The sequence below is a fragment of the Natator depressus genome, chromosome 8 (genome assembly GCF_965152275.1).
Source record: "Natator depressus isolate rNatDep1 chromosome 8, rNatDep2.hap1, whole genome shotgun sequence".
NCBI lineage: Eukaryota > Metazoa > Chordata > Testudines > Cheloniidae > Natator > Natator depressus.
Window position 1 is genome coordinate 103,792,617 of NC_134241.1, and position 15,787 is coordinate 103,808,403.

Sequence of the window (15,787 nt, forward strand, 5' to 3'; positions counted from 1 at the left end):
ATCTCCGGGCCAGTCTGATTTATCTAATGAGCAGCAAAGCACAAGGAATTGTTGTTTGTTTCAGTGTGCAGAGGCCAGCCAGGTCCAGGCCCCACCCTAGAGAGGACAATTCCCTGCCCCAGAGAGCGTGCAGTGCGTTTTACGGACCCCACACCTGGTCCCAATGGGGCAGGAAGAAGAGCCAGATGGGATAGCCCATCGCTCTGATCCTGTCCCTCTCATCTCGCTTTGAATGGTGGGTCTGATGGCTCCCCCACATCCGTGTTAGTGAAGGAAGGGTGGGTGGGGCTCGGCTTGGGGCATCCGATGAGCGGGAGGAGCGGGACGAGCGGGATGGCACAGCTGAATTGAGAATCGACTCAGTTCCCAGACATCCTGCCCAGCCAGGGTAGTATCTGTCAAGGGGGTTTTTCAGGTGTCGGGTGGGTTTGGCCAAACCGCTGTCATGCGCTAGGTGCTGAGAAAGCAAACGAGAGTGTCCGTATCTACAGGCAGGGCCGCCTTGCTCGCAGAGCCGCAAGGGTGCGGGCAGCAAAACCGTGCTTACGAGGCAGCTCGGGCTGGACATGCTGGGGGTAGGGGTGGGGTGGGGTTGCTTCCTCTTCTGTTTCTCTTCTGGTGTATCCGGGCGGTACCCCATAACGTAATGCAGTCATTGTCCAGGGTTAAACAAACCCCGGGGCTTGGTGGACAGAGACTCAGCCCACTTCCTGCCCCGGCAAATGCACCCTTAAAACCCTTCTAACCTTTCATTAAAGATACAGAAAAGAAGGGAAAACGGCTAAAGCCTTTGAAACGTCAAAGATAAACTACGGCTTTTATTGGAACCCAGGCCCCATTCCCGCTCCCGTCAGCTGGAGCCCGTCCTTAGAAGGAAAGGCCCCCTTGTCTGATCGCTTTAAATGGTATCAAAGATGGTCAGAATGGCCCACCCAGCCGGCGTTTGGGATGTGGCTGGAGCCGATGGGGTGGTGACGTCGGCTGGGTCCGTCTCTCTCTGTTCTGATCAGGAAAGGTCTCCGGATCAGCGTGACGAAGGCCCGGGGCCCCAGGAGGCAGTGCGGGTGGCAGCTAGGGTGGCGGGGCTCACTCCAATAGCCTCTGTCTGGTCTTTATGTCTTTTCCCACAAAATTTCTTTCTTTCATGATTTTGTCCACCAGTGAGGCCTAATATCAGACATATCAACTTTGCACATTAACTTCCGGCTGCACCTCGCCTGCTAATTTCAGCACAGTCCTTGAGTGATGTCAGCTTGGATTACGTCAGTTTTTCTGTCACCCTTTTGGACCTTTGCTCACCAGTGTTGGTTATTGTAACATCTGATGAACTTTTTACAACTGAGCTCACAACTGGGGTAAATTTGTAGGCCCAGCCTGTCTCAGGATCCATAGAAACGTCTGATCCCCTGCTGAGCTCTGTGATATCCTGTGGCAAGGAATTCCAAGGGTTAATTTTGCATTGCGTAAAAACATGTTATCTAATTTCTTGCCTCCTTGTTTCGTTAGGTGTCCCCTTGTTCTAGTGCTCTGGGCAGAGCTGAGCTCCAACCAGTCTCATCTACAGGGGGTGTCCGCTTTCTCCGGCGCTCTCAGCACAGTGCAGGAGGGAGCTGGCTCCAGGAGGGTCCCCAGCCACCTCGGGGGCAGTGCGTTAATTGGAGTTCTCTCATTCTCTCCCCAGCTGGCAGCCGTGTCAGCCAGGAGCTCAGGTACACGAAAGAGAAGCTGGGGGAAGAATCCGTCTACACGTCCCAAATGCTGATCCAGACCCCAAAACGGGAAGGGGAGAACGTCCTCACCCAGGAGGCGCTGGAGCTGCACCTCGAGGCGGCGCTGGCGGCCAGCAAGGTGCAAGTCTCGCTGTATGGAAAGTGAGTGTGACGCAAAAGGGCCACAGATCATGGGGATCCCAGGGTCTGGATTCCACCCTGCCCGCCCCTCCTAATGCCCCTGGCCCCCCGCCCCTCCTGACGCCCTAACACCCTGCCCCTCCTAACTCTTCCTAATGACCCTGTCTCTCTTGATGCCCTGCCCCCTCCTGATGCCCCACACCCCGTGTCCTTTCCCTGCCCCTCCTAACGCCCAGCACCGTACAGCTCCCTCCGCCGGTCTCACCTTCCTTTAATTTCTCTGCTTATTTCCCCAGATCCTGGGATTTGAACAAAATCTGCTACAAGTCCGGTGTCCCCATCATTGAGAATGGCATGATCGAGCGGGTGAGGCCCCCTGGGACCAGACCGGGAAATCCCCGACGTCCTGGTGCCTGGGCCCCATGCTGGCGTTGCCCGCAGGGGCAGAGAACATGGGGCACGAGGGGCGCTCGGTCTGCATGGCCCGTTGGCTGCCAGGGCCGGTGGCGATGACAAAAGACTGGGTTGGATCCAGAGCTTGTCTGGCCCCAGCGCAGAGAGGCCGGGGGGATGTCTGGCTCCGCATAGCGGGGAGTCCCGCCACTTGGGGACGGTCTCAGGGAGGCTGCTGGAGTTGCAGAGGAGAAGCCGGGGGTGGGGGCCGTGGCCGGCAGGGGAAGAAGCGAGTGGAGGGTGGTGATAGTGCCCGGGGGATCCAGCGTCTCTGCCAGGGTTCTGATCCCTCCCCTTGTGTCGCCCCCGCCCCCCCAGATGATCGAGAAGCTTTTCCCCTGCGTGATCCTGACCCCGCTGGACTGCTTCTGGGACGGTGCCAAGCTGCAAGGAGGCTCTGCCTACCTCCCGTGAGTGCCCTCCCCCTATCGCTCTGCAGGAGGAGCTGGGTCCCCCTTTCCCAGTGGGGTCTGCCTCCGGGGTATCGGTGGGGCGGCGCACGCAGCCAGCTCTGCCCAGTTACCTCTTGCCAGGTAGCTGCTGCGCCAGTCCCCAGCACCACTGGCGTGCGCGGTACCCCACTTCCGCCACCCTGCAGGAGCTAGCAATGGAAACAGCCAGGGGTTCCCAGGCTGGTCAGTGCAGGACTCTTCTCTCTGCCCATGTGGCCCTGACCGCTGCTCAGCCAGGGACCCTGCAGGCTGACCTTCTCCGGCCCCCCGACTGTTTTCATGGCTCTCCTCTGAGCGCCCCCCAGCTTGTGATGAGGCTCCTGGGCACTGGGCATGAAGTCCAGGGGGCTCACGTCCTAGCCAGCCAGCCTCTCCCGTCTTGGGGGCCTCCCCAGATCCAGGCTGTGGGAAGCCGTAGTGCCTGCCAGTAGCTGGGCACCCCCTGGCGATAGTCCCTCGGCGACCCCACGGGGCAGGGTTGCTGCCCACCGGGCTGTGCGGAGTCTCCATCTGCTCCTGGACTGGACTGTGGCTCATCAGAGGGCAGCAGGCACAGCGGGGGGTCGCAGCCCGTGGGGCCAGAGCTCAGACATGTGACCTCACGCCAGGGCGGGGCATGGTAGTGACCCTGTGTACGTGTCGGGCTGGCAGGTGACGCGGGGCCAAGTGCCTCCTGCTTACAGTGCAGGCTGCAGCCCTGGGCCGGGGCACCGCGCTGTGGAGCTGAGTTGATGCTCCTCTGTGCCCAGCCCATGTGTCAGCCCTGTTGGCGCTGCCCCTGGAGGGATGGGAGGTGCAGAGGCTGAGAGACCCTCGAGTGTTTTGCTGGCACTATTCGCAAATTTGAATTAAGTCTCCCGGTGAGTGAGCAGCAGAATGCAGGACTCCTGGGTTCGTGGCTCCGCAACTGACTCCCTGCGTGACCCTGGGCAAGTTGCAGTGCTGCCCCGTGCCTCAGTTTCCCCACCTGTATATGGGGACACCGATACCCACCCACCTCGGAGAGGGGGCAGAATGTCAGCCGTCAGTGTCACTGTCCCTGTTATACAGACACGGAAACTGCGGTGGGGAGAGTTGGCCAAGGTCGCCTGGCGGCTCAGTGCCAGAGCCAGCAGGAGAACCCAGCTTTCCCAGCTCCCAGCTGGGTGCATTAGCCGCCGGCCCTGACGCCTCTCTCCTGGCTGGTCCTCCGGTTTCTCTGAGGGTGGGTGGGTGGGTCTGGAGGGGGAACCCTGGGCCGGGCGCAGGGAGGAGGGGGTGGGGAACCATCCATGGCGTTCTTTCTGTTTACACGGCTGTTTGTCTGCGAGGCCCTTTGTCAGCAAACGGCAGTGCCTGCATTCTCATGCTAATGCTGCCCTGAAAGCCCGAGTTGCCCAACAAATGAAAGAGTGGCGTTATTCAGCCTGCTGCCCCACGAGAGCGGGAGGGAGAGAGGGGGGTTTTCAAACCCCAGCAGATAAAGGGAGGGAAGGCTTGTAAAACACCCCCCCCCCAATCCTGGACGACTCCCCCCACCCCCTTGACTTTGGGATGGGTGGCAAAAGGAGGGGGTGCTGGAGGCAGGGGAAAACGTGGCCGGGGGGCTGTGATCTGCCATGCCGGGGGTCAGAGTCAGCCGGGAGGCTGCAGCACCCTGGCTGGTAAAAGGGGATCTTGTGGCCGCACACCAAAGCGGTGTCAGCAGAGAGGGGAGCAGGCACAGCCGGGGCGGGATGACCCCCTTTCCAGGCCCGGCTCCTCACTTCTTCCTTCCTCTCTGCCCCTGCGCCCAGCCCCTGGGCCTGAGGGAAAGCGGCTCTCTCTCTGTTTCCCAATTCTGAATGTGAACTGGTCTCAGTGCGGAGGGGCTGAAATCTCCGGGTCTTTTCCCCCGGCCCCGGCTTCCACTTCACTCCAGCGGAGGGGTTCTCCGCGAGGGGGAGGGGGTCAAAGTGCAGCGATGGCTGGAAAAACAAAAGGGGCTGACTTGGCTCAGTGAAGCACGAAGCCGTAGATAAAGGAGCTCTCTCTGGCAGCGGCCGTTCGGTATGTGGGAATCTCAAAGCGCTCGCCCAGTTCCGAGCCAGCCGCCGTGAATTATTGGAGTGAGTTTCTGCCTCATGCCCAGCTCCTCTCCGCCTCGTCTCGCTCCCTCTCTTGCTCTTCCTTTCTCCTCCTGGAGCTCGTTATTCTCTCCTTCGTTTCTTTATGAGAAAGGAGGAGAAGTCGCCCGCCGGCCCGGACCCTGCCATCCCTGCTTCTTGCTCTTGTGTGGGATCCAGAAGGAAATACAGGGGAGGGCTGCGGCATCGGGACTCAGCAGAGGGGCTGGAACCGACGGCACCAGCTCAGCAGAGCTCATGGAGCGGGAAGTGGGGCCAGGGCTGCCGATAGCGTCCGAAGAGGGAGCTCTGCTTTGCTGTGCCCGGCTGGTCCCATGGGCACTGGGAAGGGGCGTTGGTGTGTCCAAGGAAAGGCCGGCTCCAGATCCTCCCTGAGGCACTGGAATCCCTTGGGCCCTGGAAGCTGGAGCAAGCAGATGCTGAGGCTGGGACCCACGGTGCGCTCCTCCTGCCAGCCGGCATGGCTGGACGGAGCTGCATGACCAAAGCAGCAGGAGAGTCCTTGGCACAGGAGACTCTAGTTTCTGCCAGCCCCTGCGATCAGGGCCATATGGAGCCCGCTGGGCCATATGGTGGCTGGTGCCCATTGGCCAGGGCTAGTCCCTATCTCCAGTGCTTGCCGCGATCGGCCAGTGGCTGAGCCCACCTCTAGCCACAGGGCTGTAGAAGAGGAAGCTGGTCTGGCCCCACCACGCCCATCCCCGGCTGCCAGTGCAGGGTTGTTCCCTATGGGCCGATCTCTGGGGTCGGGCCGGCGTCTCTGGTGACGGGGCTCCCGCCTTGCCCTCGGAAGCCGGCCCCACAGTCAGAGTCGCCCCCGGCTAGATCCTTCTGGGGCTCAGCTGACGCGTTCGTCGGCTCGCTCCTCCCCAAGCTTGTAGAGACGCCCGTTAGGGTCGCCCTTCCCTGCGCCCCTGCAGGTTCTGCACACATCAAACGCTCCGAGACGTTTCCCGCCTAGCCCCCCACGGGCGCGTCGCTTAGCCAAGCTATCCAGAGATCTCACTTGCCATCTGCCCTGTGCCTCAGCCCCAAGGCCACCAAAGTCCCTCCGTGCTGGCCAAGTCCGTCGGGTGCTGAGGTGTGGCTGGCACCCCCTCTGCGGAGTGCCCCGGCCTCCTGGGCCGTGCCCTTAGCCTGGCCCGTCTCTCTCGGGGCCTGCGGGTCAAAGCTTCGGTTCGCAGCCCCCCGTGCGGTGCTGGAGGAGGCAGCAGAAGGTGGCTGTGCTCGGGGGGGCATTGGGCCGGGCTCCCTCATGCCCATCCCGTGGGGCCCACGTGAGCGGCAGATCCCGGGGCTGGCACGGTGTTAGTGTACGGCATGGACGGCAGCTGGCCCGGGCCTGATCCAGGGCAGAGGATTGGGTAAGCGGCCAGGCTGACGGAAGAGGGAGGGGACGGCTGTTACTCCCACCCTGGCCATTGCTCCCCCTCCTCCACTCAGACGTGCCCCACTTCCTGCCTGGACACCAGAGGGCGCAGGATTCCTGGGGTATGACCCCCTGTGGGTCTGCCTGCCTACAGCCCCTGCGCCAGCGGGTCCCCGCTGGTCCCTCTCCACCCCCAGTCCAGATGGACGGGGCTCTCACACGGTCTGTGGGGGCTGCAGGGAACAGGCTGGGACCATGCCCAGCTGCTGCCCCCCTTGTTTACATGGTGTGCACTAGGGGTCCGGGCAGCTTCCGTGAATGGAGATTTGCTGGATCCTTGCATCTGGGGACAGTGAGGAGATGGCTAAGGAGCCAGGCTGTCCCAGCACCCACCCCCTACTCTCAGGGTGTGGCCAGCTGGGCCCCCTCGCAAGGGGGCAGGGTGGGAGGCAGGGCAGTGCTGCCATGCATTACAAGCCTGGCTGGATTGTAAAGCCCTTCCCCCCCTTTGTGATTTCCCAGGGCTCTCTGGGGTCTGGCTGTGCAGCAGCGCTCGTGCCCATGGGTTGGAGCCCTGGCGTGCTCTGTGCGGGTGGTGGGGGGTTGGCATGCACCCTGGGCTGCCCTTGGCAAGGTGGGGCTGGGGGGAGATCACACGCATGGCAGCAAGCAGCTCCTGCCTCAAGCAGCCTACACGCCGCGTAGAAGAGGCTGGCGCAGGGTGGAAGGGGAAACTGAGGCACGGTGGTGGGACTCGCCCAGGGTTGCCCAGCTGGTCAGCAGCAGAGCCAAGAAGCCCCTTCCCCCCTGGACCCGCTGCCCTGCTTGTGAAGCAAATGCCAGCAGCAGGTGCCAGACTCTGTCCACTTGTGCCGGCTGCATCCTGCTCTGCACCATCAACAGCTGCGGGGCGAGGAACGGGGCGGGGGGAGGGGAACTGAGTACTGCGGGGGGGAGCAAGGTCTGGGGAGGAGAGGAGAAGAGATGGAGGGGGGAATGGAAGGGGGCTAGAGGGGACTGGGGGCAGTTTGCTGTCCGTTCTTGCTTTCCCCCGCCTGCCCCGGGGTGCTGCCCCGTCCCCTGCTGCCTGGCCCTGTCCCGGCCGCCTGCTCCCCTCTATCAAGACGTCAGGGCGCGGGCGCTAATTGCCCTGACTGGCGGCACAAAGGAGGGGCCGGGAGCCACGCTGGGCCGGGGGCGTGTAACAGGATCAGCCATGCTATTTGACTTGGCATCTGGCGCCGGCTCTGGGGGCAGCCGCCTTGCAAAGGGGTGGGGGGGCATGGGGCCTGTCACAGCCCCACGGTGGGGAGGGGGTTGGCAAATCCTCGCAGCCCCATTGCTACAGCTCCCATCCCACCCTTGCCCTAGTCCCTCCTGCATTGGGTAGGGGTGGAGTCTGGCCGGTCCCGCGGGGGAGTCCTGGGCGCAGGGAGAGGGGCGTTTGCCAGGGACCCAGGGACTTGGGACAGAGGTTGCTGGGAGGCTGGGGAGTGTGGGAGGGCACCCTCCTGCGTCACTAGCCTGGGCGTGGCCAGAGGGCAGGTGGCACTGGGAAGGGGGCCCCGATCCTGCCCAGCCACATCACCACACATCAGTCCAGGGGCAGGTGTCCGGAGGGCAGTGGCCGGGTCCCTGATTCTCTGGGCGCTTGCTCCCGTTTTGGCAGGGGGCGGCCGGACATCCAGTGGACGAACCTGGACCCCGTGCAGCTGCTGGAGGAGCTGGGCCAGTTCACCTCGCTGGACGGCTTCCGGGAGCTGCTGGACAAGGCGCAGGTGGGGCAGGCCTACGTGGAGCGGCCCTGCCTCAACCCCCGCGAGCCCGCGTGCCCCGCCAGTGCCCCCAACGGGCTGAGCCAGCAGGTGGGTGCCACCGGACGCAGGGGTGGAGGGGTCCCTGCCTGTGGCCGTGTGTGTCCCTGCTGCGTGTTTCCCTCCCTGTCTCACTCAGTTCAGCTTGCAGGCTCTGGGAGCGGGACGCCGCATGGGGACACTGTCTGGGTGGACATGCGGGGCCAGCCACTCCCTGGTGTCCTCCATGGCCAGCCGTGGAGGAGCCGTCCGTGTATTTTAGACAGGCCATCCCTGTGGCCCAGGCCCCGGCTCCGACCCTGCCAGGGAATTGGGGACGTCTCGAAGCTGCTCCCCGCTCCGTCTCCATCCCTGTCTCGGCACCGTGGCCACCAGCCCTTTCAGGGGCTGCCGGAGCTGCGCTGACCCCTTTGCAATGGGCCCAGTGACCCCTGAGACTGCCAGGACACAGGAACCGGAGAGGAAAGGGAACCACCCCCCCTCACACACACACACACTGCAGGGGGGCCCCTCTGCTGACAGCTAGTGCTTTGGCAGGGTTTAGTTCTCTGCCGCCCGCCCGCCCGGCAGACAGCGCTGGGCCCCTCCATCTCTGGATCCAGAACCAGCGGCTTTGCTCCCCCGGCAGAGTAAAGTGCAGAATCTGCAAGGTTGGTTCCTAATTTTAGCCATGCCTGATGGTTCGAGGCAGCTGGAGAGCTGTACCAGCAGGGCAGCGGGCTCCCCCGAGCCCCAGGCTGCCAGCAGGCCAACCCAGGCTGGCACGGGGCAAACACAGCCTGGTGGGCAGTTCTCATTGGAAGGCCTCCCGGAGCAGGGGGCAGTTTGGGAGCTGGGGCCGGGGGTGAGCGTGGGGTGGACAGCAGGGCCACAGTGGGCGGGAGGGTCAGCTGTAACACCGCGCCCCCTGGCTTGCAGGGCCGTGTAGTCACCCCAAACAATTCCCCCCGCCTGGCTGCAGCAGCCAGAGGAAGACGCTGTGGGATTTGGAGGGGGTGCCCGGGCAGGGCAGCACACAGCCTGTGGAGGGCAAGTGCTGGTGGGTATCTCACCCGTGGGCACTGCAGGGGCTCCACAGAGCCCCTCCGGGAGCGAGAGCTGTGCCTGGGGGGGTGGGGGCAGAAAGGGCTGCCTGGCAGATGGTGAGTTTCTGTTTTACCCGCTGGGCTGGTCCAAGCCCACTGGATCGTCCCTTTCCAGGCTGGGACAGAGAATAAGCCCCAGCGGGACCCCAAGCCAGGGGCCAGGGCAGTCTGACTGCACTGCCGGCTGCCCAAGGGTGACCGCCTGCCATGCTGGAGAGCATTGGGAGTTGCCAGCCAAAGCCTTGCCCAGGCAGAGCGGAGGTTGGAGGTGGAGGCCCCCGTGGGCAGAGCGCCGGGGTTCAGACAAGTGAAAACCTGGACGGTCTCGGGTCTTGTAAACAGCCTGGACCCTTCCGCAGCTCCTGCCAGCAGGGCACGGCTCCCGGCGGCTGGAGCCGGCAGCAGGGAGGCCTTGGGCCGTGTCCTGCCAGGGTGACTCTGCTCCAGATTGGCGCCCGCGCGGCTGAGGGCACAGCTGGGCCCCTGGCACCGGCCCTCACAACATTTTGGGCCTGGGAGGTGCACGGCCTGGCTTCCCCGGCTCCTGTGCCTGTCCTCACCCACCCCACCCTCCTGCTCCCCCCAGGACCCCGACATCCCCGCCGAGCTGACGGGGGGCTGCCACGGCTTCTCCCGGAAATTCATGCACTGGCAAGAGGAGCTGATCCTGGGTGGCACCACAAAGGACCCACAGGGCAGGCTGCTGAGGTAAGCGGGAGCACGGGGGGTGAGGCCTGGGCCTCAGGGTCCCCCGTGTGGGGCTGGTCACTTTCCCACGGACGAGCCCACGCGGCGGGGTGGGGAACAGGCATGGCTGGGAGGGCGAAGGCGCTTTGAGTTCTCTTCTGCCCAGGCTGGGTCAGGGACAAACCCACGAGCCCCCTGTTTCCACCTAGGCCAGCCCAGGGCTCTGCTGCCTGGTGCCTCCAGGGTTTGGGGGCTGGCCGCCCAGCTGCAGTGCTCTGGAGGGGGCACCGGGGGCAGGGCTGGCCGCCCAGATGGGGCGCTTCGTTTGGCACTGGGGGTGCCATGGCTGGGCCCATAGGTGTGTCCTGTCCCGGCAGCGCTGAGGCCCTGCAAACCATGTTCCTGCTCATGAGCCCCCGGCAGCTCTACGAGCACTTCAAGGACGACTACGAGATCCAGGAGATCGGCTGGAGTGAGGAGAAGGCGGCTGCCATCCTGGAGGCCTGGCAGAGGGAGTTCGTGGAGGTAGGAGGGGCTGGGAGCTGGGGGCTGATCCCCACCCTGTGGGGGGATGGAGGGGATGGCCGCTCATCAGCAGTGCAACATGGGGGGACTTGCGGGGTGTCTACATGCACACATCTGTGATCACGGCTGAGCGTGCCGGGGTGTGTGTGAGCGTGCCGGGGTGTGTGTGAGCATGCTGGGGGGTGAGAGCGTGCCGGGGTGTGTGAGAGCGTGCCGGGGTGTGTGAGAGCATGCTGGGGGGTGTGAGCGTGCCAGAGTGTGTGTGAGTGAGCCGGGGGGGTGGGGGGTGGTGAGGATGCCGGGGGGGGTGAGCATGCTTGGTGAAGGGCAGCATGATGCTACGTTGGCCGTGGCCGTGCTCTGGGGGCTGCCCCGGGGCTCTGGTGAAATGAGGGCTGAGGGGGTGGACCCCCCGTGCCCTCTCAGCGTCTGCGCTCAGCCCCCCATGGGAGTCGGAGCCCCACATTGGGCACAGCACGCCTGGCATCGAGGGCTGGCTGGGGCTGTGCCGGGGGCAGCTCTGGCTGGCTTGGCATGGGTTCAGGACTCCCCCTTCCCCCAGCTCTCAGTGCCAGGTTCCCACAGGGGCCCTTGGCTGCAGGGCCCAACAGCGTCTCAGCCAGATATGGCCCAGGGCCTGGGGAGTTGGCTGCGGCCTCCTCCTGCTTTGCCCCATGGGGAGGTCGCAGGCTGCCCACTGGGAGGGGTGTGGCGGGGGGCATGGGCTGCCCACCGGAAGGGGCGTAGCAGGGGGTCGGGTGCTGCTGGGAGGGGCCTGGGGTAGCTGGGGTGGGGTGCCCACTGCAAGGGGTGGAGGGTGGTGGGAGGGCTCCCCCCCGGGAGCAGTGTGGTGTGGCGTGGCCTGGGGCGGGGGGCCCACTGGGAGGGTGGCAGGGGGGCTGCCCACGGTGCTGCCCTGGGCGCGGTGCCCGCCGGCCGGGTCTCTGAGGCCCCGTCTCTCCCCAGCTGGCGCAGGAGTCCCTCCCGCACAACAGCTCCCAGGGTGTCCACGCCTTCTCCACCACCACGCTCAGCGACATCATGAAGTCCTTCTCGGACGTGAGCGCCATCCGCGTGGCCGGGGGCTACCTCCTGATGGTAGGTACCCACCCCCTCCGCCAGCCCGCCCCCCGCCCACGCTAAGCCCGCCTGCGCTCACCCGCCCCCGCTCTGCTTCCAGCTGGCGTACGCCTGCGTGACCATGCTGCGCTGGGACTGCTCCAAATCCCAGGGGGCCGTGGGCCTGGCTGGCGTCCTGCTGGTGGCCCTGTCCGTGGCGTCAGGACTCGGGCTCTGCTCGCTGCTGGGGATCTCCTTCAACGCAGCCACCACCCAGGTACCGCACGCCAGGGCTGGCAGGGCCATGGGGAGACCCTGCCTGCCCGCCGTGCCTTGCTGCCCTCCTGCGCGGGGGCTGCTGGGGCCAGAGCTGGCACCTCTGGGGCCGGGACCCACCTTCTCACCCGCTCCGCAACGGTGTGGGAGACCTGCGGGGAATAACGCTGGCACTCTGCCCTCGCTGTCAGGCCTGGCCCCAATACCGCAGTGTGGCACTGGGGGGCGCTGTGCTGAGGAGCAGAGTGGAGGCTCAGTGGGGGTACTCTGACCTTGGTCCCAATACCGCAGTGAGACACTAGGGGGCGCTGTGCTGCAGGGAGTGGCGTGGGGGCTCAGTAGGGGGCGCTCTCCCCAGCATCTCAGCCTGATGCAGAGTGCTATCTGCTCTTGTGGGGGGGCAGACCGGGGGGGGCTGTGCCCCAGCCTGGGCCGGTTGCCCCTGTGGATCCCTTGCCCTGTTCCCATAGGATCCTGGGTTCTCCGGGTGGAGCTGTGGCCGGTGCTTCTCCCCCAGAGGTGGGCGCATTCTGGCGTGGGGTGGTGGCAGCTGGACTGGCTGCAGACGCTCAGTATCAAGGCGGGTTCCTGTCCCCACAGGTGCTGCCGTTCCTGGCCCTGGGCATCGGGGTGGACGATATGTTCCTCCTCGCTCACGCCTTCACCGAGACCAGCCAGCACGTCCCCTTCAAGGTGAGGCCGCCCTGGCCTGGGTGACCTGCCTCGGGCGGCAGGGGCGGGCGCGGGGCGCTGGGGAACCAGCCTCGGGGGGCAGGGGCAGGTGTGGGGCGCTGGGTGACCTGTCCTGTTTGTTTCCCCCACAGGAGCGGACAGGTGAGTGCCTGAGACGTACGGGCACCAGCGTGGCCCTCACCTCGATCAGCAACATGATCGCCTTCTTCATGGCAGCCCTGGTGCCCATCCCCGCCCTGCGCGCCTTCTCCCTGCAGGTACGGCCCCCCCAACACCCCTCATCCCACCCCCGCCCCGCCCGCCTTCTCCCTGCAGATACTGCCCCCCTGACACCCCCTCACCCCGCCCCGCGCCCCTTCTCCCTGCAGGTTCAGCCCCCCAACACCCCCTCACCCCACCCCCATGCTGCGCCCCTTCTCCCTGCAGGTTTCCCCCCCCGCTCTTCCCCTGTAACTAACTGAGGTGTGACATGGCCCCACACGCGTGTCGGACATGCAGACCCTGGCTCCCCGGCAGGGTGGTGAGCCGGGTTTAACCCCTCAAGCCCCGTGGCCTGAGCTCTGCGCCCCGTGTCCCCGCAGGCTGCCGTGGTCGTGGTGTTTAACTTCGCCATGGTGCTGCTCATCTTCCCGGCCATCCTGAGCCTGGACCTGCACCGGCGCCAGGACCAGCGGCTCGACGTCCTCTGCTGCTTCTACAGGTGCCGGCCCCCAGGGCAGAGCCAGGCCCGTGCCATGCTCCAGGAGGAGGTCGGAGGGGGGCCAGGGCAGAGCCAGGCCCGTGCCATGCTCTGGGAGGGGGGCCGGGGTCACCCAAGGCAGAGCCAGGCCCGTGCCATGCTCCGGGAGAGGGTCGGGGGGGGGCCAGGGCAGAACCAGGCCTGTGCCGTGCTCCGGGAGAGGGTCCGGCGGGGACCCAGGGCAGAGCCAGGCCCGTGACGTGCTCCGGGAGGAGGTCGGAAGGGGGCCCAGAGCAGAGCCGGGCCCGTGCCATGCTCCGGGAGGGGGCCCGGGGGAGGCCTAGGGCAGAGCCGGGCCCGTGCCATGCTCCGGGAGAGGGTCCGGGGGGGCCCAGGGCAGAGCCGGGCCCATGCCGTGCACCGGGAGAGGGTCTGGGAGGGCCCCGGGCAGAGCTGGGCCCGTGCCGTGCTCTGGGAGGGGGGCTGGGGACACCCAGGGCAGAGCCGGGCCCGTGCCGTGCTCTGGGAGGGGGGCTGGGGACACCCAGGGCAGAGCCGGGCCCGTGCCGTGCTCTGGGAGGGGGGCTGGGGACACCCAGGGCAGAGCCGGGCCCATGCCGTGCTCCGGGAGGGGGGCTGGGGCACCCAGGGCAGAGCCAGGCCTGTGCCGTGCTCCGGGAGAGGGTCCGGGGCGGGGCAGAGCAGAACCAGGCCCGTGCCGTGCTCCGGGAGAGGGTCTGGCGGTGGCCCAGGGCAGAGCCAAGCCGTGACGTGCTCTGGGAGGAGATCGGAGGGGGGCCCAGGGCAGAGCCAGGCCCGTGCCGTGCTCTGGGAGGGGGGCGATAGGCAGCAGAGCCCACGTGCCCGGCACAGCTGGGCCCAAGCCTGCGCCGGCAGGCAGCCCTTGTGCGGATCGTCCTGCCACGCCAGGATCGGGGCCCAGCTGGCAGGGCTAAGCAGTGGCTTGGAGGTGCTTGGGGCCTTGCCCCCCGGCTTGACCACAGCTGGGTGCCTTTCCTGGGGCGGCCAGGAGGGGTCGCTCCAGGGAGAATCCCAGTCCCTGCTAAGCAGGGGCGGTGCTGCGCCCCAGCAGCGGGCGCATGCCAGTGTGGGTGCGGTGACCACCAGGGCAGCCGTGCATGGGCAGAGGGGCGCCTGTCACAGCTCTCTGAACGTCCCCCGGCTCCTCCTCCCCCAGCCCGTGCTCCTCCCGCGTCATCCAGATCCAGCCGCAGGAGTTCGCCGATGCCAACGAGAACCATGCCTCCCACCCCTCACCCTACGGGCACCTGGCCGTGGCCACCAGCACCCAGATCACCACCACGGTGCAGGCCTTCACCTGCTGCGACCCCTCGGGCCGGCACATTGTCACCATCCTGCCGCCCACCGCCCAGGTGTGCACCGCGCCCGCCGTGCCGCTGTCCCCCGCCGACCCGCTGGGCTCCCAGCTCTTCGCGCCGGCCAGCTCTACCCGCGACCTGCTGGACGGGGCCAAGGGGGGCCAGGAGTGCGGGCCACTGCCCCTGTGCCGCTGGAATCTGGCCGACTTCGCCAGGGAGAAGTACGCCCCCCTCCTGCTGCAAACCCAGACCAAGGTAGGGGGGCTGGGCCTGCCGCCCCTGGCTCACGTCGGCCCTCATCCCCCTGGGGAGCGGTGCAAGGTGGGGGGGCAGGGGGCGGAGGCTGGCAGTGCTGGGGAGCTTGGGGACTGGGGCTAACTCCCAGGCTCGGCAGGGGAATGCTGGGGGGCTCCCTGCCGCTGGCGGTTAGGGGGGCCCCCGGGCATGGGGGAGGTGCTGGGGTGATTCCCTGGCACTGTGGCACACTGGGAGGGCGCCCTGAGACCTGGGATGAGACCCTGGCACTGGGGTTGGGAGGCTCCCTGGCACTCTGGGGGGAGCTGGGTGCCCACTGCTTGCTGTGGGCCTGTGCGGCAGGGCAGGGCCTGGTGCCCGGGCAGGGCGGGGGGTCTGTGCCGGGGTGGCTCTGCCTTGCCCAGCGGGGTGCCCGACACAGACTGACAGGCTCCCCGTCCCCAGGGCATCGTGGTGCTGCTGTTCCTGGCGCTGCTGGGGCTCACCCTGTATGGCACCACGCTGGTGCACGACGGGCTGTACCTGACGGACATCGTGCCGCGGGGCACCAAGGAGCATGCCTTCATCGCCACCCAGGCCAAGTACTTCTCCTTCTACCACGTCTTCATCGCCACCCAGGGCGGCTTCCACTACCCCAGCTCGCAGGAGGCGCTGTACGGCCTGCACCGGGCCCTGGGCGGCCTGCCACACGTGGTGCGCGACCGCGCCCGCCAGCCGCCCAAGATGTGGCTGCACTACTTCCAGGACTGGCTGCGAGGTGAGGGCCCGCCTGCCCGGCTGGCCCCCGCCTGCCCTGCCTGCCCCTATGCCAGCCTCCGCCTGCCCGGCTGGACCCCGCCTGCCCTGTGTGCCCCCTGCCTGCCCCCGCCTGCCCTGTGTCCCCTGCTGGCCTCCGCCTGCCCCCGCCTGCCCTGTGTGCCCCCTGCCGGCCTCCGCCTGCCCCCGTCTGCCCTCGCCTGCCCTGTGTGCCCCCTGCCTGCTCCCGCCTGACCTGTGTGCCCCCTGCCGGCCCCTGCCTGCCCCCGCCTGCCCTGTGTGCCCCCTGCTGGCCCCTGCCTGCCCCCGCCTGTCCTGCCTGCCCCTATGCCAGCCTCCGCCTGCCCTGCCTGCCCCTGCCTGTCCTGTGTGCCCCCTGCCGGCCTCCC

The 15,787-nt window shown here is 66.5% G+C and overlaps 1 protein-coding gene across 1 annotated transcript in view; it reads left to right on the forward strand.

Annotated features, from left to right (window-relative positions):
- PTCH2 (patched 2) overlaps nt 1–15,787 on the forward strand; it is a 47,851-nt gene that overhangs the window by 23,350 nt on the left and 8,714 nt on the right. The window contains exons 3-15 of the mRNA XM_074962366.1: nt 1,682–1,871; nt 2,147–2,216; nt 2,622–2,713; nt 7,899–8,094; nt 9,715–9,836; nt 10,193–10,340; nt 11,307–11,438; nt 11,521–11,676; nt 12,276–12,368; nt 12,500–12,625; nt 12,950–13,068; nt 14,246–14,642; nt 15,087–15,399. Coding sequence (XP_074818467.1) covers nt 1,682–1,871; nt 2,147–2,216; nt 2,622–2,713; nt 7,899–8,094; nt 9,715–9,836; nt 10,193–10,340; nt 11,307–11,438; nt 11,521–11,676; nt 12,276–12,368; nt 12,500–12,625; nt 12,950–13,068; nt 14,246–14,642; nt 15,087–15,399 — 2,154 coding nt within the window. The remainder of the gene's footprint in view (nt 1–1,681; nt 1,872–2,146; nt 2,217–2,621; nt 2,714–7,898; nt 8,095–9,714; nt 9,837–10,192; nt 10,341–11,306; nt 11,439–11,520; nt 11,677–12,275; nt 12,369–12,499; nt 12,626–12,949; nt 13,069–14,245; nt 14,643–15,086; nt 15,400–15,787) is intronic.